Source organism: Hippoglossus stenolepis, chromosome 14 (genome assembly GCF_022539355.2).
Source record: "Hippoglossus stenolepis isolate QCI-W04-F060 chromosome 14, HSTE1.2, whole genome shotgun sequence".
Classification (NCBI taxonomy): domain Eukaryota; kingdom Metazoa; phylum Chordata; class Actinopteri; order Pleuronectiformes; family Pleuronectidae; genus Hippoglossus; species Hippoglossus stenolepis.
Genome location: NC_061496.1, coordinates 15,584,884 through 15,611,367, shown reverse-complemented (window position 1 = coordinate 15,611,367; position 26,484 = coordinate 15,584,884). Strand labels below are relative to the sequence as shown.

At 41.4% G+C, this 26,484-nt stretch overlaps 1 protein-coding gene across 9 annotated transcripts; it reads right to left on the bottom strand.

The window, feature by feature from the left end:
- Positions 1 to 342: 342 nt before the first annotated feature.
- Positions 343 to 25,822, bottom strand: ap3d1 (adaptor related protein complex 3 subunit delta 1). Of its 9 annotated transcripts, none has more exons than XM_035176254.2 (35): positions 25,474 to 25,822; positions 22,498 to 22,593; positions 21,548 to 21,628; positions 21,149 to 21,229; positions 20,927 to 21,034; positions 20,671 to 20,800; positions 19,836 to 19,975; positions 19,424 to 19,497; positions 19,237 to 19,286; positions 18,787 to 18,836; positions 18,414 to 18,486; positions 16,536 to 16,681; positions 15,891 to 16,039; positions 15,561 to 15,791; positions 14,862 to 15,093; positions 14,556 to 14,701; positions 14,273 to 14,414; positions 13,824 to 13,895; positions 13,582 to 13,657; positions 13,232 to 13,431; positions 12,858 to 12,931; positions 12,476 to 12,499; positions 10,845 to 11,022; positions 10,514 to 10,657; positions 9,474 to 9,527; positions 8,269 to 8,385; positions 7,836 to 7,991; positions 7,180 to 7,227; positions 6,602 to 6,622; positions 6,083 to 6,272; positions 5,876 to 5,964; positions 5,591 to 5,676; positions 4,707 to 4,828; positions 4,338 to 4,417; positions 343 to 3,574 (listed from the first exon to the last, which is right to left on the bottom strand). In XM_035176254.2, exons 1-35 carry the CDS (start codon positions 25,567 to 25,569, stop codon positions 3,479 to 3,481), a joined length of 3,852 nt encoding a protein of 1,283 aa, XP_035032145.1. In that variant the 5' UTR covers positions 25,570 to 25,822; the 3' UTR covers positions 343 to 3,478. The 9 variants fall into 9 exon arrangements, with proteins under 9 accessions (XP_035032145.1, XP_035032147.1, XP_035032149.1 ...); XM_035176256.2 differs by having other exon boundaries at positions 7,836 to 7,988; XM_035176258.2 differs by having other exon boundaries at positions 18,438 to 18,486.
- Between the last annotated feature and the right edge of the window lie 662 nt (positions 25,823 to 26,484).

The window sequence follows — 26,484 nt, the reverse complement described above, 5'->3', positions numbered from 1 at the left end:
TGGTACGTCACCTCCCCGTAGTTTTCAGCTACAAATGCTACCTCAACTTAGACCGACTCAGCCATGTGCATGTTTTCAAAATATACGATGTACTTTAAAGTTTGCTTTTTGATCGAGTAGTGTAGCTGGTGTAAGTCGTGTCTTTTTCACTTAAGTTTTCAAGTACATACTATAAGTTAAGTTGGAGTGCTTTTATATTGAAAATACACAGTAAGTTTTACTCGTTAGCTTTGTGTTGGTGCCAACGAGAGCTAACCTGCCTGCTCTCTTGCTCTCAAAATAAGACATTTGCTTTCAAACAAACAAGTTTTACATGAAATAAAGAAATCCACAATCAGCAGATAAGTCAGTTGAACTTTACTCAACTCAGCTACTCGCTGTCAGTCAATTTAAATATAACTTACTTCTGCTGTCACGCAATGCTTTCTGGGAATAGAAGTTCATGGGGATACATATACAGTACATCTGATGAATCAAATGTTAATAATACAAATGAATACATGGAACAACACAAACACACACACACACCATTCTGTTACACACTTGCTGTCTTTTAGTCACATACACAGTAAATATGTTTTTGGTATATGTGTTTGTTTATTGATTCACTGTAACACAAAAAGACTACAGCAGCTTCTTAAAGCCTTTATTTTTAATTTGGGTTGGACTTTCTTTAAAGGGAATGTGGATCATTGATGTTGCCCCCTTTAAAACATTTTACGTTACACAGCTGGAGAATCGAGTTATGGAGAAATGAAAAGACAGGACCTTCAGAAATCAGAGTCATATCGGAGTATAAATCAATCTCACAAGCCAACGTCGGTAAAATAACTCACTACAACTGAACCAATAGAGATTTAAGACAAGAGCGGGTTGTCTCTCAGTACACTGCTTCACATCGTGACCCATGTTCGGAGCCCCAAGCCCTGTGCGTCATGACAGCAAACAGACCCCCTTCCCTCCCCTGTGTTTAATAATTTAAAACATTCAACAGTATCTTTTTTTCTTTTCTTCAAATGAATGATTTTAGAATCGATAAAAACAAAACACCATCAAAAACAGAAAATGGTCAAGTAAACTTTATAATAATAATAATTAAAAAAAAGACTATGGAAAAAGGACAAGATGGAATGACAATGTTTTTGTTTGTGTTAGCATGTCCGATGAACAGGAAATAAAAAGTGTACATTCCTAATCATGCATTATACAAATTTTAATCAAACATTATGCACAAGAAAATACTCAGAATTAGGACAATGTATGATTAGGGAAGTTGTATTTTTTTTTCCACTTTCACTGATATCGGTCATTTTCAGGAACATAGAGGGAATACATAAATACTCGTTTCCTATTGACATTCCTGATATACAGCTGATCACCTCTGTATTCAGACACTATTACTGGACAGAAGATCTTGTGGAATGGCTGATCTGACCCTCAGGTCACAGACATCATTATCATATAGTTGTTATCTACAAAAGCAGACAGATGTGAAGGGGCCTTATCAGGCTATATGAACAGAGACGCTACCAAGTAGGTTTTTATCTTGCTACTACTAGGATTAAGTCGTGCTGCACTAGGTAGTGAGATGAATGACGCAAACAAAAACATCCAAGTACCTCAGAGACTTCTGTGAGGAGGCAGTTTCTTTTAAAGATCGGCCTTTCACGTTCACCATAACATGTCGATGCACAAAACAGTGGCAAGGCAGTTTCTAACAAGGGAGAAGAAACATCAGGGATTTATCTGGATGCACGCCGGCTGAGTGTCAGGCAGCCTGAGTGCAGCTACCGTGATGCGAAAGTGGCACAGACACATGTGTTTCACATGATTTCACATGGAGACAGACAAAACTCTGTTCTGCTGTTGACAAAGCGTGGAAGCCACGTTGCCTTGCTAATTTAGGAGAACCTAAAACCACCGACCACTTCACAGTCTCTGCTTACAGAGAGAACAACTACAGCAACCTGATATGCAGAGCATATCAGCTGGTTTTAAAAAATGCAGAGAGGTTGACAGTGTAACTACGTCATCCTTCAGCAAGTCATTGTTGGACTTTTTCAGTGAGAGGCAAGACAGTGATGTAACATCAGCAGCTCTCTTCCTTTTCAGATTATTCTGTCACAAACGTGTGCATGTGGTGACACACATGAAAGCGGTCAGCACCACGGCAGCTTCTTAAAAAATAAGACAATGCTTCTGTATAATTACAATGTAACATCTTCTTTATAACTAACAACTCCATCCTGAAGTCGAAGCAGAGGCTGAGGAAGGCGGCATTGGCCTGACAGCGAACTGAAACAGAAATCTCACATCACACTCCTGATCGGTTGACAGTTTCTTTCCATTTGTTTTACATTCTTCCAATTTCTTCATTGATTTGTGACAGGAATGATATGTTGGACGTTCTTGTGGTGGTGGGGAAGGAGGAGGATTGGGGCAAACTGCAGCGTGGCACAGTTGGACGAGGGAGCGAATACACAGGAGAGGGAGGTTGGGCTCTATGAGACTCCTGAAGCGCTGGAGTAGGTCCGACAGCACGACTAAAGGCACAGAGCAAAACCACTGGTCTGCTGCACAAGTCATCCCTAGTACCAAGCGTTCCGTTACACTCGCACCGGCCGATCTGTGCCGAGCCTCGCCAGAAAGGCAACAGGGGGAACAGCTGTGATACTAGTTCAAGACCCGGGCCTTGTATGTAGCTTTGGTTTCATCTCTGCACTATTCTCACTGCAGTCACCCAGTGTCTGGTCTCCTCTAGGCACCTTATCAGAGGTGGGTGAGCAGCTTACACTCCCCATTTTTTTTCCAGCTAGGACCAATCAGAGAAGGATTCGGTCACATGGTTGTTCCAGGCCTACATAGATGTTTAGTGAGCAGACAGACGGGGGTGAGACAAAGGCGCAGGAAGGCTTTAGACAAATAAAATGAACAGAAATAAACAAACAAAGAAACAAACAAAAACTTCAAAACGGTAAAAACACAATTCAACCATCAACAGCAAAAGTCCAGTTTTCAACATTACATTACATGACTGTCATAGACTGAATTGCCGACAGAGTAGAGGGCGTATAGGTATACAGGAAAGAGCAGAGTACGCAGGGCGTCCAGAAACAGGAGCAAAAGTACAGAGTCGGGGGTGGAAACAGGGGGCGGCTGTTAGGAGCTGAAAAAAACAGGAGGGAAGATGAAAGTGCATTGCAGAGAAGACGGAACGTGGACACAGCGAGTCTGTAAAACAACATCGAGAGTCGGGAGAGCGACCACAGAACTCAGAGGAAAAAACAGACTGTAGGATGCTGAAGTGGAAGGTAAGGGGGAAAGAAATGGTGAAAATTTCAGGACCAGAGGGACGGTGATGGAAGTGCCAGCCTCAGTGTTTCATAATATGATTATACTGTGTTTCAGTAAGGGAGAGGTGGGGGGGGCGCGGGTTGATGTGGCCGGGTTGGGGGCACCCCGGGGCTGTCAGACACAATCAGCACTGAGAGAAGGTCTGCTTGATCTCATCCAGCACATTCCCAAGCAGCGTCGGCTCGTCACATTTAGCGTCAATGGAAACTGTCTGATCAGACTGTGAGAAAAGAGAGAGAGAGAATATCAAGGTCACTATTAGAAGATTTATATTTTTATTAATATTTGTAGCTGGTGCAACGAAAACTACTTATTAATGAGTATCTCAAAATTAGTGGTGTATCAATTCTGAAACATACATTGTCCACATCTTGCACCATTACACTCATTACTTTTTCATTTCATAATTAACACTATAACAGATGTGAGTCATAAAATCATTACTCAAGTTGTAATATATATATAGACAGGCGAGTGTCCGGTCGGCACAAGTTACGCAAATCAATGATGTTGATTACGTCGACCTATCCCTAATATATATATGTATTTATGTATTATCTGCATGCATAAGACCAGTTGTAATTAAAATGAGAACAAACAAAAAAAAATCCCTAAAACCTTTCATTCTTAATCATCTTATTCATTATTCACCTTTTCCATCTCATGCATATCTCTAGTCCCCTGTTTGCTTTGGGAGGTTCAAATTTTTTCCAACCTCTTGTTATTTACTCCAGTGCTGTAATTCTTGCGTGATTGTTTTTGACCCAAACATGGTTTAGTGATCACGGGTGTGTTAAAAGTAAGTCTAATTTAATTAGATAAAGATGAATAATAACACTGAGACTGCTGACGGCCCAGAGACATTCAAGTCAGGAGTGTGGGAACGTTTTGGTAAAAAAAAAAAGAGAAAAAAATCAAACAAACTGGAGACTGAATTCATTGGTTAACAGAGATTAAGGAAGGAATATAACTGGTCCACTTACAGTTTTGACTAGCAGACAGACGTGGTGACCCTGGATCGTTCTGCTGTACATGGAGGCACAGGAGTCGATCCTCTCCACAACTGATCATAGAAGACACAAACAACACAACTGTCAGCAATGCTCAACTGCATGAAGTTATGGTAATTTACAACACATTAACAATAACACCAACACACCATCCAAGTTTACCCTGATAGAAAAGTAAGAAGTCACTTGTGAAAACATTTCTCAGTTGTTTTTAACTTCCTGAAAAGCAGCGTATTGTTATATTCTGTATGTGGAACACCTGACCAACTGATACCTTTATGTTTGTGGACAAACATCTGTCACTTGACACAAATGCATAGTACTTCCTGGTGAGCTATGTACCTGAGAAGTGGTGGTGGAAGCAGATCCTGGCTAGTAGGTGGTGGAAGGGCATAATGATCCCCTCCAGTTTGACAGAGCTGCTCTTCAGGTCCCCTGACTCCAGCAGCTTTGCAAACGCATCACTGGAAAAAACAACAACAAAGAGGAAAACATTTTTTTTTTTTCTTCTTCTTTCTTCATGTCAAACAGCCAGATTTTCATTAAAAGGTCCAGTGTTTAAGATTTAGGTGAAAGGGATCTTTCACATATGGATCTATGGATCTATAGAAATTAAATATAAAATAATCCTAGTGATTTTTTCACTAGTGTGTTTAATCTAAATTGTATGAATTGTTGTTTTCTTTACCCTAGAATGGGCCCTTTATATTTAAATACTTCATATTTATATCGGGAGTGTTTTTTACAGTAGCCCAGACTGGCCAAACTATGGTGCAACTTCACCACTACATGTCACTAAATTATATATATATATATATATATATATTTATATTTATATTACACAGTATGTGATGTTAAACTATTGCGAGGCAAAGGCAAATTCATTTCAATTTATTATTATTTGTAGTTGTAGCATTTAATCTATGTGATACATTAATGGTAAAATAGCTATTTGATCACTCTGACCACCTTTAATCAACAGGATCTTTGTTCATCTGCACAAACCTAGTAGGTTTTAGTATTTTGTGGTATTTTAAGCATAATTAATTTGTCAAAAAATGAGATAAAACACACAAACAATGTTCACCATGAAAGTGACTGATAGTATTATTATTATTGTTTTTCAAACTTTCAAGAGATATTATGATTATATCATTATCATAAATTATTTTGGCCCAAGTAACCAGTTAGAGAAAATCTCATCTTCTGACAGGCCTATCACCAACCTGTAGCAAGGAGTAGAAATTAGGTAGGAGGTGCAGGTAAAGTGCAGTTTGAAGTCCAGTTTCTCATGAGTGGAGGAGTCGTCATTCTGTGGGAACAAATAGTTGGGGGAAAAAAAATCATATTTACACAAGTCCACGATATGCAACCTCTCTGATTTATATTTAACATACTCGGATGGGTAACAGAAAATTGTGTAGCAAACACGTTGTGGAAAATATAATTGGTTTTAAAGGAGTGTGGATGTGTTTCCTGTGTGGATGTACACTACAGGTTTTTCTCCTAACCTTGACAATGAAGGTGAGTGTTCCCTTCAGTTTCTGTGGCATCACAATGCTCTGCATGGTGAAGACAAATCGCGCCTCATTGGACACCCCTGCAACACAAGAGAGAAGCTAAGAGTTAGGTAATCAGACTCAACCAAACTGCCCACAATGAGGATTTAAACCTCATTGCTTCTATTGAAGATGTGTATTCTGCTGATAACCGCTGACCTGGTGGAAGCTGGAAGGGGACGGTGAGGCCATCGTGTGGTCCCGAGCCCTCTGGCCTCTGGAGCTTGGAGTTGAGAGAGTCCAGGACGTTGAACTCCATGGATTTGAGGAAGCTGTCACACTTGTTTTCAAATATAACAGACACCACGACTTGACTGCCATCCTGAAGGTTCCCCTGGATGTCATAAACCTTAGAGGGTGAGGTGAAAAAGAAAATTATTCTTATTAGATCAATTGTTTGAAGCTGGAAAAACTGTGTCTAATCCTCCGTCCTTGTATTTTTAACACTGAAAGATTACTTAGAGAAGTAACAGAGTAAACACAGCAAGTCCAACACCAAAGCACACGTCACTGTTTGCAAGAAACCAGTCTGAGCACAAGAAAGATCACACCACAGAAACATTTCCAGAAAGTTGAGCAATTCTGCTGTGTTTTAGTCTCAGAGGCCAGGTTGTAAAGAGCAACAAGAAAACAGAGAAACGTCTAAAAGAAGAATTGTTTGTCAACTTTATCCAGTACCTTATCAGCATCTTCCATCATCTTTAAAGAGAGGGATAGAAATTAGAAATCTACACATTCAACTACTTATGTTGCCTTAGAAAACTTTTACATTTAAATCACCAACCTAAGCAGGAACATTTGCATTTTGCCTATGCTCAGTGTTGAGGGTATTTTCATAATCTGGATCTTAAAATTGGTCACAACATTTTACTTATTAAATTTATTTTGCGCAAATGTGGAAATGAAGAGACACAGTGATGCAACATAAGAACTGGGTCAACTGAGGGCAAACGTCACATGAGGCCGATCAGATGTTCCTCCTATTTATTAACTACACAGAAGTGTGTGTTGTCATCGCAAGGGTAAACCCATTTCTTGTGCAAGACTCTTCTTCCCTCTATATTTTAAAGTGAATGACAGGATCTAAATATAATAAAATCTGGCAGATAAGGACTGTATTACAATCTGAAATCAACATCAGTGATTCTGATGATATAATTAACAACAATAATTAAATATTATGATAAAACTGAGCGAAAATGGTGGGGAGAAAAAAAAGATATTTTCCCCGAAATATCTGAGTTGCTATCACTCACCATCTTGATGTAGGAGTTCTCCGCCAGCAGGCAGTAATTCGACATGGCCTGAAATGAGATAAGAGCTCAGGTCAGATCCGGCATTCTCTGTCACACAATATGCTAGTTAGGCAACAGGAGCTGCTTCTACCAGGCCGATGTATAACAAGCAGTGCAGGTTAGTGTGTGTGTGTGTGTGTGTGTGTGTGTGTGTGTGTGTGTGTGTGTGTGTGTGTGTGTGTGTGTGTGTGTGTGTGTGTGTGTGTGTGTGTGTGTGTGTGTGTGTGTGTGTGTGTGTGTCAGTCAGCAGGCTTGAACAGTGGGATCTACAAAGATCAGATGAGGGCGATGATAAATCCTCTTGCCTACATGCAGCATCAAGTTATTTGTGGCTTTGCGGTCAGTGACTTGTTTTTCCACCACAACAGAAATATTAGATCAAGATCAAAATACAGAATGACGCAAGGATGTTGCTCAACTTATTTAAGATAATTATTTTTTTATCAAAACAATTAGTTGGATTATAGACATCATGATGGGGTCGACAGTTAATCCCACAGACCAAAGTGGAACAACATGACATTAAGCCAATAACAAAAAGGCTTGTTTTTACTTTATGAAAATGTGAATATGTGCGCTGAACACTTGTGGTGGAGTTTATGATATTAAACACAGACCGGCAGAGGCTCTTCCTCCTCCACAGTGCCATTCTGCACAGACTCTTCGCCACCTGCGTCACTGTGGCGATGATGGTGATGATGCTTCTTCTTCTTTTTCTTCTCCTTCTCTTCCTTCTCCTTCTTCTGCTTCTTCTTCTTGTGTTTGGAGGACTTCTTATCATTGAAAACCCAGACAGAGAAAAGACGCAGACACTTTATTAGAAATCCCACACATTGAAAACTGAATTGGTAATGATACCTGGCTGCTGGGAGAAATATTCTAGAGACCATTAGAAGTGTCAGGTCTCTGGTACATCATTTACACAGACTTGTGAGAAGAAGAGGAGCTGCCAATGTGCTGTGTGCTGTCAGGTCACAGTGAACTGGGATCTATAGCACCACGGCCAAACTTTCTACTTTGTAATTATCATCATCATCGGCAGTAACTCACAGTCTCCTCCATCTCGGCGTCTTTAGGCTCATCAGGCTCCGAGTCTGGCGCTGTGCCTGAGACCGCCTCGGGCACAGAGGCTGCTTCTGCTGCTGCTGCTGCTACTGTTGCTGCTTCCTGTTCACACACCAACACACACACACACATATTAGCATTAGCAAGAGCAACCACAGTATAAACACCCACAGATTTGTGCCATTTCTGTATTGATAGGGGTAAGTGAAGTTAGTGAGTTCTCTCATTCATAGAAAGTCATTCAAAACCACCTGCAACCTACTGAATTCTGTGATACCACAAACACAAACTGGATTTTCTGAACCAAAAGTGTCGCATGCAGCAACATCATACGGCCAAAGGGACTAAAACAAAAATGAGCCTGCCTGGCGTTAGTTGCCAAAATAATACAAATAACGCATGATCACATATTAGAAGAGCCAGATTTATAGAATCCTGGTGATAGCCAATGAAGATGCTACTTTAAGCTCTCTAGGCCTAACTCTGATGTTATTCTGTAATATCACAGGACTGGATATTGTGTCATCTGTGCTTAAAAATACTGCTTCATATAGGCTTTAGCATTTGGGTAACTTCAACTAGAGCCTATTTCTAAGAGTACTTCCTTTCTTTGAGCGTGTTTTCTGTTTCTATGTGTGTCAGTTGTGACGCTAAAAAGGGAAAACAAAGACAAGCATGACTACATGTGACCACAGAGGAAGCAGTCAGAGATCACACGCACACACACACACACGCACACACGTGACGCAGTAGTGACAGGAACTAAAGGAACTGACTCCAGGTCAGATTCCAGGGGAGCTCAGGCAACCTGCACTCACTGATCACCACCGACACAACAACAACCGCTTTCACTTCAAGACCGACACGACATCCACAGAGCAAAACAACAGCTGAGGGAGAGAACCACTGACATTGTGAGACCAACAAGCACATGCTAGAAAACAGAGGGAGGCTGGAGGATGAAAGAGGAAAGTGTTATGTGATCATCCAAAGAGAGAAAGCTGTGTGAAAAAGTGGAAGATGAGCAAAAAGAACAAAACAAACAAACGAACAACTGATCCATATCGAGAAGAAATAGAGGGAGATCGCGTGGCAAACGTATGAGGTAGATCAATAATAATGGAGTAGTGAAGAATGGAAAGTGATGACTGAGGAGATGAAGGGAAGAGGGGGGAGGGGGGCGACTCCACCTGGGTGTTAGAGGGCACTGGAGCGTTTGAGAGCCAGAAATCCAGATCCGAAACCTAGAAGAGGAAGGGAAGGAGAGGAATGCGAGGAGGTGAGAGGGGTGCGGGCCAAACAGGTTCTGTATTTTACTTCTCGTGAAAATGGAGAATACTCAGGTTTATTTCATGAATACTTCAAGTATTTGGTAAAAGATGAGGAAACAGATACTTGATCACTTAAAAAAGGGACAGTTCACCCCAAAATGCTAATTCACTCATTATCTACTCACCCCTACGCTATGGAGGGGTGGGTGAAGTGTTTGAGTCCACACAACACTTTTGGAGTTTTAGGGGTAAACAGTGTAGCAGCCGAATCCAATACAATTGAAGAAATTAGTGACCTATCTTCAGACGGTGTCATTTACACTGTTTTAAGCCTAAATGTTTACAGGAAGTGGCTAAGCTAGTGGACTTTAGCATTTCCAACGGCCCCTGAATGCACCTTGTCGGAAGATAACAGTGGACATTTAGGCTTAAAACTTCGTGTAAATGACGCTGTTTCGGGTCAAATATGAATGTCTTGGCTTGCAGACACTTGGATGACACCACACGAGCAGTATGGAGGCATGTTGTTTTATGTCTGAAGATAGGTCACTAATTTCTTCGATTGTATTTGATTCGGCTGCTACACTGTTACTCCTGAAACTTCAGAAGTGTTTGAGGGACTCAAACACTTCACCCACCCCTCCATCAGGCATAGGGGTTAGTATATAATGAGTGAATTATCATTTTTGGGTGAACTATCCCTTTAAGCTGATTGAAAGAGAGGCTGGGAAGAAGTGTTGAGTAAATAAAAATGATTATATATTTTTGTTTGAATGTTACCTTTCAGCAGAGATTGTAAACTTGATATAATATGTTTGTATTTTAAATATATAATTGTATTTTTAAATATTTTTCAGAATATTTAATGTAATCATGTTTTGATGTTCATTCAAATATTAGACACAAACTCTGTTGCTAGGTAGGAAACAGCCCTACTCCACCCTTCTACAAGAGCATACCTCAGCGCTGGTCGATGTGGGCAGTGCCGCCACCTGACTGCTTTCTTCGGATTGGACCACAGGCTCGTCTGCCTGACCGCTGAGAAGATCCTCCTCCTTTTCTTCGTGTTTGTGTTTTTTCTTCTTCTTCTCTTCTTTGCTCTTCTGCAAATAACAGGAGGATAAATTCAGCTCGGTGTCACGGTGTGGTTCAGAAGGTTATCGTGTTATCGTGGCTCACGGCTCCCAACCACCTCATAAATATGGTTATTGGTTTCGAAGAGGAAGTCTCATCGGCTTGAGAGAATGAGGCTTTCTAGTAACAGAAGAGGAAGAAACACTTTAACCTCACCTTCCTATCTCCGTCTTTATCCTTCTTCTTCTCCTCCCTCTTTTCTTTGCTTCTCTTCTTCCTGGGCTCCAGTGTGTGTGTGGCGGCACTCACTGCGTCTCCATCTTCTCCGGGGCTTTTTGGAGCCTCTGCTGCACGGTGCGACCTGACTGGTAGCTTCTCGCTGTCTGCAAGAGGCCTGGACAAAGAAAACAGCCCAGTTATACGTCTGAACTTTGCTTAGATGAGGATTTGTGAGGTGATTGGGGTCCAGTTGATGCCATCATCTGGAAAACATCTTCAATCTCTCTTCATTCTTATTAGTGAGCATTCGGTTGTTAGAAAAGGAGAAAAAGGCTTGCAGGGTGCAGCAACCCACTGAATTCAGGCACATATTCGGTCTCATTCAAGGTGTTGAGTTAAGCCATTCCTCTGGCAGAGCTGGAAGCAGCAGACGTTCAAAAACAGCGAGAAACTATAGTAATAAATTCCTCCATATCCAACTTGAAACGAGGTGTCAAGTTTATTTGACCCGAGCCTGGACCTTGTAAGCAGAGAGCACATTCACTACAGCCCCCTGCTGGCTCTTCTCTGTAAAGAAACTATTCAGCCCTGACATTTTAACATTTTTAACAGTTTGAAGATGAGAAGATTCAAAGTGTTTTCTAAAAAAGATTTTTGACAGGTTATTAATGTAATTAATGCATTCCAGGAGTCCAAAGTTATAATAAAAAAAAGCTTGCGGACATATACCTGAAACAGCCTGAAAAAAACAGGATTGAGTCATTACTATTGAGGCCAATTTTGTGTAAAATGAGGTCACCAGTATGGATATAAATGTACAGTATGTTCTGCAGTCAGTCTCTTTCAGATGTTTCCAATTACTGCAGCACAATCACTACTCTTCTTCATTGCCTAATCTAAAACTTGGATTTAACCCAATTCTATAAATTAAAAATGATGTAAACTACAGCATTGGTCTAAGGGCACATGTGCTTGTGATTTCCACCAAGGCCAGGCGGGGAGTATCCACTTAAAAAAAAAAAAGAAGACTAAACTCAACCGAGGAGGATCTGGGAACTCAAGAGCGAAAAAATGATAGGACCTGACCCTCAGGACAGCTTTCCTAAAAGCATGTTGATGCCAATTATCTTTTCCAAGAAAAACAAGTGCCAAAAAGCTTTCAGGAGCCTATTCCAAGAGGACAGGTGGTGCAAGATTAAGTCCTGAGAAGATCAGCAGCAGCCTCTTAAAAACGTTTTTTTTTCTCTATAAAACTATGTCTCTTTATCAAAGAGATGGGGAACTTGTCTTTTCTTAAGATGATGAAAATATAAACCAGATTGTTTAGGAACAGCTGCTGATATTGTCAGGATTATACAAGTTTAAAAAATGGGAAGCAAGGTAACGAAAAGGCTGACTGGATAGTTTTCTAAGTCAAAACTTCAGTTTAATAATAGATACTGAAAGAACAAGGAAAGACGAGTAAAAAAAAGCAGAAGCGGGTACTGCAAACTCCAAATGAGTAAAGAAATGAGAGCTATGTTAGTAAGAGGAGCAAGACAGCTATTTGTAGAGAGGGAAAGAAAAAGACAGGGAGGCGGTCCCTGTACACGTTGGAGGCCAGGTTCCGTTGCTGCCGTGCTACTCACCTGCGCCCAGCCATCTCCAACAAGCTGCCCACACAGAGAGGCAGTAGTGGGTGTGTGTAGGCATAGAAAAGAGGAAGCAGAAAGCAGAACGACATGAGAGGGAGTGAGAGGAGGGAAAGGACCAAGTCACCCTGGTTGTGTCGCCATGAAGCTCAAGATATAATCAGGAATAAATTATCAACTTTAGCTAGGAAATATTCAGATTAGAAATGATTCACACAAGCTTTTGTTTTCCTCACCTTTGGATTGAAAAAACAAAGTCTCAATGATTGATTGGCTTAGACATTAATGTATACTAACAAAAATGAACTATAAATTTACACAAATATCTGTGAATATGTAGATATAGGATCCATGTGTAGTGAGCATTGTGCAGACTCACTTGTCCAGGTCGATGTCCAGCGCTTTGTGAGGGTCATTGGGGTCTTTGTCATCATCATCACTGGGTAAGGCATTCTGGAACAAGGAGAGGGGTAATCTATTACTATTTTCCACAGCTTCTCATAAGCAAAATTACTGTGCTTCAAACAAAGTTCAGTGATGTGTAAAAAGCACTGTAATTTAAGATTAAGATTATCAATCAATTTAGGAAAACTGATGTCTTCTTCAAGATTTGGATCCACGTTGACAACACAAAAAACAAATAACGGTAGGAGAAAGAAAACTGTTTGCACATTTTACACATTTTCCTTTTTCACGATCTAATGGTTCTGTATACACATGTTGTGCTGTTTGCGCAGCTCCAGCCCGGTGTACCTCTGGCATCTCCTCAGTAACTATGTCGACCATATGCGCAGGGGTGATGTCCTCCTCGCTCTCTGGGCCGGAGTCATGTCTCTTCCCTCGTCCAGTGCGCTTGTCTTTCCTCTTCTCCTTCTTCTTCTTCTTCTTTTCTGCTCTATCCTTCTGCCGGCGCTCCTCCTCCAGCTTGACGTACTGGTCAGACATAGGCAGACCTGGGGGACAAGAGAAAGCCACAGGTGTATTACAAGAAGACAGATACTAAAAACAAACGTGTAATTTATTACTTTCTAATAATTATCCAAATTTAATAAGAATACGGAAATGAATGAGTGTGACACTGGTGTCTTGTGGTGGTGTCCCACCTGGTACTTTGAGAGGCACACTGAGGTCAATCTGCACAACTGGGATGTGCTCCACTCCAAGGGATTCCTGATAAACCTGCACAGACACACACTGGTTAGCACATACATTTCATACACAAGTGTAACTACATTTAATGCAAGATCTACTACTGTATTTATGACTTATACGCTCAGGGTTTGGAAACGGACCGGATAAATTAAAGTGCTCTGTAAAACAGCCTGGTGATGACTGGTAAACAAACCTTCTGAGATGACGGGGAGGCCTTGATGTAGAACGGGTTGTTGGCTTGCTCCTGCTTTCTGGCTTCTCTCCTCTGGGAGTGGAGGAAAAACAACAACATGAATTAAAATCAATGAAGAAAAGTGCGCCTCCACGCATTAGAGGGAACCACATTGGAAAACAGATGAGACGGGTCAATATTGCTAGTATTGTTAGTTTTAGAGATAGAATATATATGATTACGGATGCTTTAGCAAATTTCTGCATCTTAGTGTAAATGTTGTGATTATTTCTACTTGGGATTTGGGAGAAGTAATATTTGCAAATGGGTGAGAATAAAGATAAGGGCTAGACAATGAACTTACAAAAAGCTTTTAAAACATCTTTTACATACAGTACTGAGCTCAGAACTGTTTATAAAAAAATCGTCCTTGTTGTTTTGAGCAAAGCTTCTATCGTCAACCAGCTCACCTTCGCCAGTTCCTTCTCGTCCACCTCTGTGTGACGGGGGCGGGATTGTTTGGGCTCCTCCCTGGTGAAAATAGCCTTGGGCTGCTCATCCTCAGACTCGCTCTCAGACGGAGGCTCGTTGATCCAGGCGTCCAAGTCCAAACTGCAGAGACACACTCAGTTACACGTCACAGATCAACACTTAACTTAAACATGGAAATATTCAGCAATTCTTGTTGGAACACCACAGTAGTAAATTAAAATGCCTGGGATTTTACTGAAGTAGATCTCACATGTAACATACCCTTCAGGAACAGGCACTTTCTTCTGTGCCTTGGGGGCCACAGGGTTGAGTTCTCCAGCAAACAGAGCACTCACTTCCTCCGCTACTTCTACATCCTTCTGCTGCAGTTTCTGGATGTACTTGACAAGTTGCAGGATGCAAGATGCCTGCGAACATGGCAGCACGTCAGACAGAAATTATCACAGGTATTTCATCCGATTTACGGTGAGTCATTTTGTTAAAAAGGTAACAAGTAAACATATCTATTATGGTTTGGGGGGGAAAAAACCCAGACATGACTTATTCTTCTCAAACTTCCTCTCTTACCCTCTCTTGCACCTCCAGGTTGGCGCTCTGGACAAACAGCGGTAGCCTCTCAACCATCAGCTGGCTGGTTTCCTGTGCGGGTGTGCTTTCAGTTTTCCCCTCCTGGCTCTTCAGCACGGTGGCAAACAGCTTGGCTGCATTCTGCACGTACACTGCCTGTATGTGGCCGGGGAGGGTGGCAACCTTTGGCCGTAGCATGGCCTCCAGCGTCTGCATTGGGTTCTCCAGGTGTCTATGAAGAGAAGGAGTATATTCCTTAGTCCTGTTTCTCTACTCTCAGAAATGGGCTACATGTTTGTGCTTGCTGTAAAGATTGTATCACCAATAGAAATACTACTATTCATGTATTTAGAGAGATGGTTTAGCTTTGCTAAAGTTAGGCTCTCGGGGTTAGCTTGTGCTTGAATCATAATAGAGCAAAAACACACAGGGAGGCAGCACAAGATCTGTACTCAGCTGTCGGCCATTTTCCTGTAGATTCATTGTTACAGATGACTGAGATAATGGGATATCCCATTACTCTCATTTTACACTCATTAAATCTTAATGCAGGTCTGCTGCTTCAGTACAGGTTTATGGTCTTTATTGTGCTTAAACTAATGTTAGCTTGAGTGTGTATTCACAGCCTTTCTAATTTTACTTATGCCTTCTTATACCAGTGATAATATGAATGCATCCCAATGGGAGAAATAAACGTACTCTGAGAACTCGCCGCAGATCCAGGCTGCAGCGTACAACACTTCACAGATGCCGTTCCGCTGCATGTTGCCGGTCAGCAGGTGGGCGTTGTCCAGCAGAGTAGCCATCTGGGCCACAGCGAAGATCCTGATGGCTTTGACCCGAATAGCAACATCCAACATCTGAGAGGCAATGAGGTGGCCGTGCCGCGTGCCCTCTAACCGGGTCAGCTCCACCAGGATACTGATGTACCTGTCATGCAGATGTGGATAATAAAGTTCAGTAACATGTAGGATTTGGGGTGGAACATTAAAACAAAGCAGGTGTGGAGTTATTGGCTGAGAGACAGACCATTCAAAGTTGGTGATGTACTGGTAGTTGCTCTGGCTGCAGATGTCAATGATCTTGGTGAGAAGCTCGTCTCTGTAGGTGGTTCCTTCTGCTTTGTCCACGTGCAGCATCAGCTTCTTTACGATCTCCATCAAGTTCTTCTTAGAAACCTAAAGAGAAGAGACACAGATTCAACAATGATTTCATTTAAATGCATAAATGAAAATTGCAAATAACCTCAGAACTACAAGTGCACACTTGTAATATATTCAAGCACGCTTTTGTTTTTATAAGTCTTAATTACATTAATTTGTCCAAATGGCATTTCATATCACTTGCTGTAGAATCAACTCAGTAATTGAAAAATGATGATGACATTGATAATCAATTATCACACAACCATAAACTGATTTAAAGAGGTCGCCAGCTAGTTGCTCTGTCTATTCTATGAGCCACTTCGACTATTGTGACTACTGTGTTACTGTCTAGTTGGTCCGTTTTACCTTGTGGTACAAATCAAGTCAGCTTTTAAAATAGAACAAGGAGCAACAAGTTCTTTACTGTCAGAGCTAATTTGCTAAAACTGCTAAAACTGACAATGAAGCTTCTAATATCTTTAACAATATAATTAATAGTGATGCATTAGTGAAAGTTCTGGTTCCACACCATGCCATAGAGCAGGTCCAGAGCTCGAAGGCGGATGGACTCATCCTTGTCGTCCAGACACTGGAGGATGAGGTCCTTGTGAGACTGCACTGACTTGGGGTGGGTCTTCAGGATCTTTGACATGGCCAGCAGGCCCAGGTACTTCACTACATAAGTGCAGACACACACATGGTGTTAGCAAAACAGTCATACACTCTTAGTTCACCGCATCCTCTGATGGAAACTTCTGTTTATCTCTTACATAACCATTCTCTGAATATATAACAAAGTTTGTCATATTTATTTATTATACGTGACATTTGTACTAACCTTACCGACTATCCTGCAGTTACAAACCAGAAATGTGTTTACAGCAGAGGTCCATGGTTTACAAAAGATCAATGAACTGGTTTGGACTGGACTAGTTATTAAAAAAATGTGACTTCATACTACATTTACCTACATGTAGTCTATCAAAAAAGTCTAGTATGGACAAGTTACTTCTATGTTATCTTCAATTGTAATAAAGAAGAAGAATATGTGAATGACACAAACTAAATACCAAAAGGAAAGGAACCACAGACACACAGAACAATGGAAAGGACATACAAACACATACACGGGACAACACAAACATACACTGGACACAGTCGTTTTGTTTTGCTTTATCCGCTGTTGAATCCCTGACTGATTTTCCTTCTCACCATTAAGTATTTTAAGAATTCAGAAATGTGCTGAATCACGACATTGTGTTGATCATCGAATCTGGCAGAGACAAACGCCTCTCAGTTTCCTCGATCGATGAGGGCATGTCGAGTAGTGACCTTGCAGTGAGGTGAGGCTGGTCACTGCAGTGAATACATTGCAGAAATGACCTGGAACATGACACAGGAATCAGCTCTGCATCTGCATCTGCCTCGGCTATGGAAAAAAACTGACAGGGGCAGTTCAGCTAAATGTTTTTGGACTGTGTGCAAATTTTGCATTAATGTGTCAGTCCCAACTGCTGAATCAAATGTGAGAAGTAAGCAAATATTTCAAAAATTGTTTACGACGTTAACGCCTTCCATCGATTCATTCCCAGGGTTTGTGCCGTTCATTAAAATGCTTCAAACACAACTGCACAAAATCTATGAAACCTAAATAGAACAAATCTAACATATCGGGTGCTTTTAGCAACATAAAACACTGACTTAATAGTAATTGATTTTCCTACTTCAGTCGACAGTAACACATCTAATGCATTAAGTGTAATACTGCATATATGTCAGCTGACTCTCTTTTAGTGGTCTCTGTTTAACTTAAATATATTTTTTTGCATTGATTAAAAAGGAATTCAGAAAAATGATTAACAACATGGCCTCTTCTTTACTAAAGGCTTTTAAATTGGCTCTAACCTCCTTTGTTTGTTTTTCAACTTTATTGATTTTATCGGTTCAGAATCCAGGGTTGTTCTGCTCTCTCGTCCCTTTACTCATCAATGTTAAGCGTTGAAGTGGATAAAGAAAACTATAAACCACAGGTTCACAGTCTGCTCTATTAACACCAGAGGTCTATAATCTACTCTACATGTAACTATCTACGTATGGGGGATGCAGATAACTCGAATGGCTGGATGCAGTAATCGCAGCTCTGACTGGGAGTGGGTGAGGGAGTGAAATTGGCGACTTATATCACATCGATCAACTCAGATTGATGCGAGACGCTGAGAAAACAAAGCTGGATGTTGTTCATTTTCTCTGCCATATGTGGGTTATGAGTAGATGTGACTTAAGCAAAATGGAATCCCAAGGTAGAAATGTTCGAGTTATCCAGAGTCGGGGCGTCTACGTTTCCGTCGACTAAATGGATGGACTGTTCCACAGTCAGTAACACACAGACAATGAGAAAATGACACACTGCAGGCATTGACAGAGGGCTCACAGTTCTGGTCCGAGTCTTCGATCAGGATTCGCAGTTTCTGCACACAGAGCTGAGGAAGAGGGAGGAAAACAGAAAGGGAGAAGTGGAGAGCCATTAACATCACATACAGGCACGATTCAAAAACTAATGAAACAAACTCAAGTGGGAGAAATGGTGAAATATATCTGGTAATGCAAAACAGCCTTTTTTAAAAGAAATAAAACTCTCTACTAGCCTGTTTGACATTTGCTTTGCGCATGAACTACGTTTGGACAGTCAGACGAGTGAATAGAAAGAAAATGGTGAAAGCATGCAGTGTGATTCAACTGGAGTGGAAAGGATTAAAATCAACATATAACCAATACCTTACCTGGATACTAGCACTGTGGTTAGGCATCCCCGAGGACAGAGAAATCAACACTGTAGTGAAGGAAAAGAATAAATTAGATTTGAATTTGAACTTAACATTTTGTGAGAAGAGAAAAAATCTCAAGGTGGATATTTGTATGAGGAAAAACGTTGACGTGAAAAGTATACTAAAGTACGGGAGAGTTAAAAGGTACATTTTCAAAACGTAACTTCAAAAGAACTGAGGAAAGCAGAGTTGACTAAATGATGGTTTCATAATTTATCAGGACTGAAAACCCGTAAATAAGTCACTACTGCTACAGAATACTAAATTCTATGAGTTTATTCCTGAACATGGACACAAAGAAATGATTTAAAGGTCTGCCTTAAAAAAATCACTTAGATTGAAAAGAGTTGTGTTCTTCGCTTTACCAAACACATTAAGCTAAGCCAACGGAACAACAGTACTGACCTGCAATCACGGTGTTGACACATTCATACAGCAGAGACATGGCGGAGGTACTGTGAGACAGGAGGAGGAGGTAAGAAATAGAGAGAGAGAGATGGAGAGAGAGCGAGGACAGATTATTATTGTTGTTTTCATCACATCAGACTAATATTACAATCGGTTTAAGAGTGATTCACAGCTTTCATCTCACCTGTGGATTAAGTTAGTCAGTGGTTCGATCAGCTTCTTCCCCAACCGTGGCTCGAGTGGTGTGAGCGCACCAAACTGTAAACAAACACAAAGACACATATAAGCTAAATGAATGAGATGAATATTAATTTACTATAATGAAGCTACTGTGGATAATATTCTACCTTCAGTAATACAAACAGTCCTTTGTGCACGTAATTAGTAATTTTGTGAAAAATGTGTTTTCATTATTTGTACAATATTTGTATATAAACTGTCATAATTTAACTGCTATGTGTTCTGAGCCCAATGCTGCAGGAGGAACTTTGATCAATTCCTCTTTTCTGATCGATATGTCCCTGTACGATTGGTGCAGTATTGGGAATTACAAACAGAATTTAGCAACAATGAAACCCTGTGTGCTGTCGACTGACCAGCTTGATGATCTTGATGAGGACCCAGTTATTAGTAGAGGAGGTCATGAGTTTGAAGAAGAGCGGGGCCAGAGACAGGTAGTTCTTGGGATTTCTGCGGGCCAGCTCACAGATGACATTTACTGCTGCTGACTGGACGCCTTAAGAGGAGGGAACAGATTAGAGAGGAAATCAATCAGAAAAAAAAGGTACAAATATTTATTTTCACACAACTAAAAATTTTAAACTGTGCTTTTTGCATGCAGTTTGACAAAAGCATTTATTTAGATCTGTTTGTTTTCATTAATGTGTGTAACCAGCTTTTGTGCCATCAAAACTGGTAAACATATTGTTTTAACATAGATTTCTTTTCACCTTTAAAACTGTTGAATTATCTTTTTGACAGCACTTGGAAGCAGCTTTTATTCTTAAAATAAAGCAGAATTTAAGACCAGTGAAAACTTACTAACTTACAGTCAATAATTGAGAGACCACATGCACAATCCTTGTGTCAGATAAATGTCCTGAGAGATGTTTTTTATCTGTGTAACAAAAATAGTTCTGTGAGCTGTTGAGTGTTCCTACACAACCCCGACAGAATCACAAATGAGCCGTTCTTGATCTCATATTCTTAGCTGCTGAATAATTCACAGGGTTCAGGTGACAGCGAATGCCGCTCGCCAGCCGTACCAGCACCATCTAGGATTTAGCTACGTGAAAGTAGAAAAAGTATATTTTGCCTAAACCCAGGAGCCACGCCCATGAAACTGATAAAAAAAAATTATTTTTCTTCACAGCAGTTAATTGTGGAGTAAAACCTTTGGAGTAACGGAGAATATGGTTTGTTTCCTAATACCTGGGTCTGGATCTTCCAGTTTCTCCTTAAGCCTGGGGAAAGCAGGGCGCAGTGACTCCGGGTACTTGAGGAACACTTTGTACATGATCAACACAGCTTTCTTCCTGATGTAGGGTTTAGTGTGCGACATCTAGGGAGAGAAACACAACAAATACCATGTAGACATGATTTCAGCTTGTGACCAAGAAAAAAAAAAAAAAAACTAAAGATGTTAAGCCCTGTGGGTAAACCTCTTGACATTCTCTCCATGACCCACCAGTGTCATGATGTCATTGGCCAGGTCCCGAGCGAGGTCAGGGGTCACAAAACAGGAGAGGCCAGTGAGGGCAACGCCCGTGTCGTACTGGTTGGGACTGCTGAGATCCTGGAAGAGGAGGGATTATAAAATGGAAAGGCCATGAGACAGAAAGGTTGGCTGAGGGATAAAAGCAGAATCCAGGGATGTTCAAAGAGTGCACAGACAGAGAATATAACTGACCTTTCGGATCTGATTAGTTGTCAGCATGATGACATCGGTGCTCTCGTGAAAGCACTGTGAAGCCGCCAGGTAGCCAATCCTCTGTAGGAAAAACAATAAGCATTGTGCAGCATTTAAATAGTGTAACTGCATAATGTATATTTCATTTAGCATATGTGGCCCTGCAGCAGTTCCATAGAGATTTACCTGCACAGTGCATTTCATTTTATGTCACTATTCATTTAGCTATTTCCGAAGTTTATCTATGAAGAGATCTTAATGAAGACTCACAAACTGTATTTTTATTAAGCATATGTGCTTGTCATTAGACGTGGACTTCCTCTCTAAAGAGCCGAAGTGTCCTTATGACAGGTTTCCGGTATATCTACATATACATGGTGTCTTTTTTACTCGTCGTACCTTGTACGTGAACTTCGAGGAGCTCATGACTTCAACAATGTTGAATGCGGCCCAGCTGACGTCATAGCCCAGCATCTGAAGCTGTAACACAGAAAACAGCAGAGACAAAGTGAGGGATGAGTGAATAAGAGGAGGAGAGATTGGATGTAAACTGTCCTTTTGGTGCACAGAGGCTAAATGATTTGAGCAAAAAGCTCTCAAATAGAGCGCCGATGCTAATCACAACAAGCCATCAAAACCTTAATGCAGGCCGAGGCCATTAATGGAAAGGGTACTTTGATTTAAACAGCAACTTTGCACTGTTCTCAATAAGTGCAGGCTGCAGGGTATCTGGATCTCTACTGACTAATCTTAAGCTATAAAAACAACATTTTCACAAGTAGCTTTGTAATTTCTAATAATGTGTGAGGTAGTTAGATATTTAGACCCTGATGAAGGCTTGGGTCAAAACAATGTGTTTTGATTCAGCATGCCGCTGTTTGAATAGAGGAGATAACATACAAAGATTGTGTGGTTCCCTTCCACATTGTGTGCGTTTGTGTGAGTGTGTATGAAGTCAATATGCCACACCTACAAAATATAAAACTGTATCAGCATATTGGGAGGCACTAAATTCAAAGTCAAATTTTACATTGCTGATTTCAATGTTTTAAAAGGTTACCTGCCTCACAATCAAAACCACATGAACTGCATATGAATCAAATCTTGTGTTATCTTTATATATCGTTCTTTAATTGTTAGTCTTGGGTAGTGAATAATGAACTGGAGTAGGAACAGCGAGACTGCAGCATCACCGTGGAAACAAGCCAGATTATCTGTGTGTATTTATCCGAAGGAACACAGGTGGGGCTACACTGAGAGCCATATACAGAGAACACTGTTTGTAAGTTTATCAAATAGAAGTGTCCAACAGGCAGACTCAGTCAGTTGAGGATGTCGACAGATCTTACATAGGTGAGCTTGCACACAGCATTGGCTTTGACGGCGATGTTGTCCTGCTTGAGCTCCTGTTTGATCTCATCGATGCATGTGGAGATGTACTTGGCCTGTGGGCAGACAAACGAGAGGACAAACAACGGACAACAAATCAGTTTAGGTGAAATCAAGCGCTCGTCTGGTACCGAGCACCAGGACAGAGCTGAAGAATCCTGCTCTGCTTATTGTTGCTATTCAGGACACTAGCCCACAGCGGTGGAGCTGAATTATGATTTAGCAATTCCCAAGTCGAGTCAGGAAAGTCCTAGACTTTATGAGGTAATAAGCTGCTTTCAGATATGCACTGATGTCTGGACATTTTCATGAAATATACACGAAGAAGACACTGACGAAGATGTCAACTTAGAAAGATTTTGAGAGCCTTAGATGATACGGGCAGACGAGGATATTGATATGCTGTAAACAAAAATAATTATATATATGTAATGTCCTGCCTCCTGCATGCTTTACCCAGGCACCTCCCTTCCCCTGAATGTTCCAGAAAGGTTCCCATCATTTTGAACATGTCTGACACGGACAATCTCCTGCTGCTTTCTCCATACATGGATGGCAAACTCCTAAACATGTCTTTTGGGCGGGGGGTTCTAGATGTTTTCTGGAGTTCATGTCTGAAAACGGCTACAGAATGTAGGTGTCTTTTCTTAATATACCTCTAGCATTAACCCCACTCTAAGGTTAAGGACAATTAAGGAAATTATGCTATTCAAAGTGACACCAAGCATAATGACATCAAATGTATGAATTTTGTCGATGTAAGCTCTTAAAACACACTTAAAAACATTATCAGTAGCACAGGTTGAATCTGTTTCACTCTAATTACATAGTAGCTTACCACTGGTTATTTATGTGGATCTAACAGGTGAAGGGTGACTGAGCAGCTCTTAAATCCAATAATGCATTTCACAAATTAATCAAAAATTTGTAGGAAAAAGCAAACGTTTATCTAACCCCTTCTATAAATAGACACAACATCCTGAAACCAATTAAGCAGGAAAGATAAAGCAGGTAAATTGCATTTGAATGGTGGACGACAGGCTCAGTGAAACCTCTAGTTAAGCCAATCAGTCAACCATTGTTGAGAGGAGCAACCTTGCTAAACAAACACTTATATGTATAGCTGTGTGTGTGTGTGTGTGCTGGTCATGTGTGCTGGTCATGAGACAGAAATGATGGGGGGTTCCTGCTGCCGCTGCTGTTGGACAAACTGTGGTTAGCAGGGCAGGCAGGGATTGATTCAACACAGCATCACGTGATCCGTCTCACTCTTCTTCAATGACCAACTCAGAACCCATTGAAATAGCTGAAATATTTGTCCCAGGGCCAACACAGACAACCCTTTCTGCCTGTAGTGCGAGCTGAGCTGGAGATACACTAGAGGGGCCTAGACTTTCCAAGTAAAGAAGGGTTCAGTGTTAGCTGATAGTGCTATACTTCTTCTTTTTTTTTTTTACAAGAACAAAAATTACAAATAGGCCTAAAATTCTTGCGAGTGATCTCCCTGAATCAAACGAGGACATCCTCACACCTTTCTCCAACATGCCCGCTGTTCCAAAGGCGTGGGAGTGAATGAATGAGCCGTGCAGAGACTCAGCACACATGTGAAAGACAAATAGTGCGCATGAGAAACTGTGGGCTGGCCTGGAAAAAGTCAACACACATTCAGGTGCCGACACACACAACACACACTGTATGAATATTTCAGCAAACTACCCAGTGTTGACAGCGGGGGGGACTGCCACCTTATCCAAGCTTGCCAGGTTGGGTTACCACCAGCGAACAGCTTAGACCGCATACTCAATCAAGAGATCAAGGATCCGAAGGCCTGGTACAGAGCCACTCATCTAGCTGCTTATTCTCTATAAGCAATATCGTCACAGACGCAACACAGACGGCCTTGTTTTTATTATGACGTTGAAAATGTGTATATAGCTGATTCTGTCTGCTGGATTAGCCCCCACAGGTGCACACAGCTCTGCAGCACAGGGGTCCTGCTGCACACCCACCTTGTGGTACTATAACATAACATTTTAACAACATGTTTACAGACACAGCCAACTCAGATCTCTTCAGGGGAGGAGGCTGGGGCTGAAGATGGAAACGTGGCTGCCCCAAAACAGTGCCCTCTAAAAGGCCCATCCCACCCTCCTCCTCCTCCGCCTCCCACTCAGGTCTGGAGCTGTGATGGAGCCAGAAGCTGATTCCTCTCCCACAGGCAAGAGCTGTGACAGGGATGACATCACCCTCAGTCACCGATGTGTGCTCCTTCTATTTACTAGTTGACATTAAGAATAAGATGCATTCAATCATCAACATCCTGAGTGGTGATCTATCTATTTCACCCATATAACATCTACAACTAGAAGGCATCCGAGCATCACTTAATCCATGCTAATGACTCTGGTACCCTCAATTCAAAATAGTGATGAATATAACCAGGGAAGCTAAAGCCTCGGGTGTTTCTCCCATATGAAGCTGGAGGCCACACGTCGACGAGGCTAGCGACCGATGCTAAATAGATGTTGACAGCAGCAATGCCCTCGCGTGTGATGCACAGGAGTAATCTGCTGAATTGTGATCAACTATCAAGCTGCTTCCTTAAACTGGCTCCCTGTTAGCCAGGTTAGCTAGCGGTCAGTAGCAGCCCGACAACAGGTTGACCAGCTTCCAACCTGACAGGTAGCATTCGTGCTAAGTTAGTAGGCGTGTGTGTGTCAAGGTGTTATTTAGCTAACGTAGAATTAGCTTTCGGGCTAATAAAATGGGTGTTTAGTGCCGCTGTAAGCTAGCGGGTGAAATGACTGAGCGGACGCTAACGTTAGCCGACTGGTTAACGGTACCAGCGGCGTTCAGTGGGACTTAAATCACGTTTTAATGAGGAGTTCGACATGTCAACAGTGGCAGCGGCAGCTAGCCGGCGGTTTTTTTTTTACCTCATCCTCCTTGTGGTTCCTGATGCCACGTACTAAATCCTGGAGATTTTTATCGAACATCCGATCGATGCTCCCCTTGACAATCTTCAGAGCCATGTCTGTGTCTGGGACTTGTGCCGCTCCGGTGCCGAGTGAGTGTCCTGCGGGAGCCGAGCGCCTTGCAGAGGTCTGGTGGGAGCCGAGCGACCCGCTACACCGTCTCTCATCCACCCGTGCGTGCAGGGGAGGGGGGTCCGCTGCTGCTGACCAAGCCCGGGGCAGGAGAAGCTGACTGAGGCCAGATGGGGCGTCCCGTACCGTGCAGGAGACGCTGGCAATGGATCAGTGTAGGAAATGGCTGACAAAATGGCGTCGAAAGTCAGCTGACTGGAGTATTATGCGAGACTCTCATCTGGGAATCAGGGGAATTAAAGGTCCAGCCCCCAAACACAGACACTGTCGTTCCCTCACTGTTCGTTTCAAGTGTTTAACATCTTACAAGTAGTGCATAGATATACATAAAGCATCCGATCTAGAGAAGAACGTTTGACATAGATAATTATCGCCATATTATAAATGCCAAACTATTATTGATTTTGAGCTAAAAGAGTCATTTGTGCTGAGCCGAGTTAAAGGTCTGGACCCCCTGAATCAGATCTCACTGTTCCTTTCAAATGTAGTAATACAATATAAAATATATAGTAATATAGTATGAAATACATAGTAATAAATGGCAGGTAACTACTATGATATGGCCCAAAATTATATCAAGATAAGAATGTTCTTATCAGTCGATCGATAGATAATTATAGCAATGAATGTCACATTAGTATTTATTTTAAATTTAAAGACTGATTTTAGCTCCTGAGAGAAGGTATGGTTTTTAAACCCTAAACCATTTTGTACCCCATCACTGCGCTTATACAATACATACGTATTACATGTGTGTATATTGTAACATTGTTATATGATGAAAATTATCTTAAGACAGTTATTGATTTTGTTTTATTGCCCAGCCCTTGTTACTACTTT